Source organism: Daldinia childiae (assembly GCF_008694065.1).
Source record: "Daldinia childiae strain JS-1345 chromosome Unknown Scaffold2, whole genome shotgun sequence".
NCBI lineage: Eukaryota > Fungi > Ascomycota > Sordariomycetes > Xylariales > Hypoxylaceae > Daldinia > Daldinia childiae.
In genome coordinates this window covers 2,127,288-2,130,431 of record NW_022984643.1, presented here as the reverse complement: position 1 = coordinate 2,130,431, position 3,144 = coordinate 2,127,288, and the positions used below count along the sequence as shown (strand labels likewise).

The following is a 3,144-nucleotide window of genomic DNA, read 5'->3' as shown; positions in this document are numbered from 1 at the left end:
GATTGAATACAGGCAAGTTTCTGCAGTCTGGTAATTCGCAATTTGGTATCGTGTAGTAGACGCCCAAGAGAAAGGAAACCAATTTAAAACCCAAGACACCATTACTCCCGCGTTTCCTTAATAACAAACTCCAAAAATCAATAAGAGATACATGAGAACCCAAAACCCCCAATACCCAATTCCCAGCAAAATGATGGAGATGAACCTGTGTACGTCGCAAACAGACAGGACAAAAGAAAGGTAGAAACGGAGGGGAGGCATATTTGGTGCACAGCTCGGTACTGGGGACCCGTAAACCTGTGGCTGATAAAAGCAAATTGCACTTGTTCCTGACACCTAAACCATGTATAAGCGACAACATTATGAAGCTTTTTTTTTTCTTCCCTTCCCGCCCGAAATGTCGGTTGCCCGAACTATGCGAAAATCTCTAATGACCGTTTTTGTCCAATGCTTAAATGATATGCAGGACCCTGAGGTTTCTACCTCGCTTTTCGTGCGAGGAGTTGATATTAAAAACTAAGTATATAATAAAATATTTGCTTCATAAAACGAAAGTAGGGTAGCGACCGATGATTGAAAATGTGAAATTCGTGTTTTAACGCTGGCTTGGATCATGTGGCGCACTGGATCGTGTCGCCCAACCGGTTTCGTACGGCTCCCGCTTGTATGGTGGGAAGCTCTGCACCGGAGTGCCTGAAGTAGGCGGCCCGCTGCTTGGAGTTCCAGCCGGTTGATCCAACCGTAAAGGAGGTAGTCGCGAGGTCCGAGCCATAGACGAAGGAGTTCCCGGTTGTGATAAAGGTGTATGCACAGGTTGGGACATTGATGGCAAATTGGTCTGAGCCATGCTATAGGATGGGCTATAGCTCTCGAGTTGAGGATCCGTCCGGCGTCGTCGTGCCGCCCTTTCACCCGTCACAGGATCGGCACCTCCATAAGAAGGCATTGGTAGTGTAGGCTGATTAGAGGCGAGTGGACTCCTTTCTGCGAAAGAGCCACCACTCCTTGTCGAGATGGGACTAGGAGGCCCTTGGTAGGCAAGCTCGCTAATTCCAGGAGTTCGATAGACGATATCGCGAAGTCGATCTCGATCACTACGGTACCTGTCCCGTTCATTCTCTGCTTCCTGTTGCCGCTTTTGAAGTTCGCGGTTTTGACTCTCCAGCTCCTGTATCCTCATCCCTTGTTGTATTTCCTTGTCCTTCTTCCTGGCTCGGAACCTTGCGGAAGCACCCGCGTTTCTCTGTCGTTTCTCGTCGGCTTGTTTTGACCCATTGTACATGTCTAAGGGGACAATCAAGGGTTCTCCACCTACATTCATTGCCGCATGCCCATCCATGCTCATCATACCCCGAACGCCCGGCGAACCCACCTGACCCGCACTTCCAAGTATGCTTGACCATCTTGAATCGCCCATTGGAAGAGAAGGTGGCGGAAAACGTGCACTGGGTGGAACTCCCGTCGAGTACGGCGGGGTCTGCCCATACATATGAGGTCTCATATGGTTACCGGCACTTCCTTGTGTCTGCTGTGGTTCGTGCCCGGGAGGATTAAACTGGCTTGCGATTGGTTGAGAAAGGGATCGAGGCGGTGGTGTTGTTAACGGAGCCAAAGTGGTCGGAGGACCAACTCCAGATGGGTGAACTCTTCCGTACTGAGGACCTAGAGGCTGGGGACCATTAATTCGCGGTGATTGAGCGTGTTGCCCTACAGGAGACTCAGTTGGATAGCCTCGGTTTGACGCGGGGGGAGGAGCAGGATAGTAATGAGATTGAGGAGTATTTAGCACTTGAGGTGGTGGTATATGACCCGCGGCACTACCCCGGGGAGACCTTGGGGTCAATATTCGTCGAGTTGCCCCCAAAATTTCTCGATGGGAGTGTATTGATGCAGGCGAGCCGCGGTCAGCCGGTGGGGGTCCCTGTGGAGGTAGACCTCCAGCCGCTTGATTTTGCTGCTGGCTCGTCATCCCATGATTCTGATACATGAAGGGCCGCGAGGCGGTTGGACTAGATTCAAACGTAGAGCCTTGTATATTTGGACTCGGATGCAGACGTGCTCCGGATGGTCCAGATGCCGCGGAAGAGGTAGTCCCAGTCGGTGATGGATGTGTTTCCGTTGGATTTAAGATATTCCGCACACCAAAGCCCCTCTGGGGTAACGACTGCGCTAGATCTCCATTAGTTCGAGAAATGCCACCGCTCTCCAATGACCCGTTGCTGACTGGCTGGTTACTAAGTCTCCGAGGATCCGACTGTTGTGAATTTGGCGACGTGCTCGTGCCTGCCGGAGGAGATTTGGATATCCGAGGTGAAGCAGATCGTGACGCAGGGTCCCTCTGCGACATCGGATCCAGGTCCCTTCCGAACGGGTGGCCCAGAGGAGCCAGACATTGACCGCCTCTATCAGACGCGAATTGATACCGCTTGATTTCCGATCTTGCCTCGTTACTATCTAGTCTCGCCCCACCAGATTCGCCGTCCGCTTGCTCAAGGCTGCTCAGACGATTCGTGTGAGATCCTACGTTCCCGTTTCCAAGCGGACGGGTAGAGGGCGGTTGGGAGGGTTGGCGAACGTTAATATTTTGGACCGCCACGGCGACAGATTGCTGAACAGATTCTTGGTGTAGAAATTGTAGAAGGTGACGACGGCTCGGATTGTGCTGTACCCGTCACTAGAGTAGTTGCGCAGACAAATATAATGACTATATATAAGTTGCTCTCTGGTATCCAAGGCGTATATGTTGTGATGGATATTCGAGGCCGCTCCCAGCTTCCGACGAATATTCGATCAACTCTCAAGCTATATATGCGGTGGCTTCAAGATACTCCTCTACTCCGAGTCAAAGGTTGTCCTCGCAAGGTTAAGGTAGTAAAACCCGGGTCCGGTTCAGAAGTCGTTACTTAAGGTAGAAGCAAATGGATAGTGGTGAGGATTCTGGGAAGAAATATTTCCAGATATGTGGCGGCTGGAATTAGTGGATGTATATCAGCTGTTGCCCAACGGGAAGTGAGGAACAAAAAAAAGCGATGGTAGCCAATGATGATGAGATGTAGCAGAGCGGAATCATTGGCAACCTGACAAAAGCCCTGCAGCAGTGAATGGTCGAGACGTCGACCAACGCTAGAGCAGCACTGGGGCCTG

At 51.2% G+C, this 3,144-nt stretch overlaps 1 protein-coding gene across 1 annotated transcript; it reads right to left on the bottom strand.

Annotated features, from left to right (window-relative positions):
- Nucleotides 1-595: 595 nt before the first annotated feature.
- GL218_01494 (uncharacterized protein) lies at nt 596-1,987 on the bottom strand (the record flags this gene model as incomplete). The annotated part of the gene is made up of 1 exon (XM_033577966.1): nt 596-1,987. One exon carries the CDS (start codon nt 1,985-1,987, stop codon nt 596-598), a length of 1,392 nt encoding a protein of 463 aa, XP_033439174.1.
- Between the last annotated feature and the right edge of the window lie 1,157 nt (nt 1,988-3,144).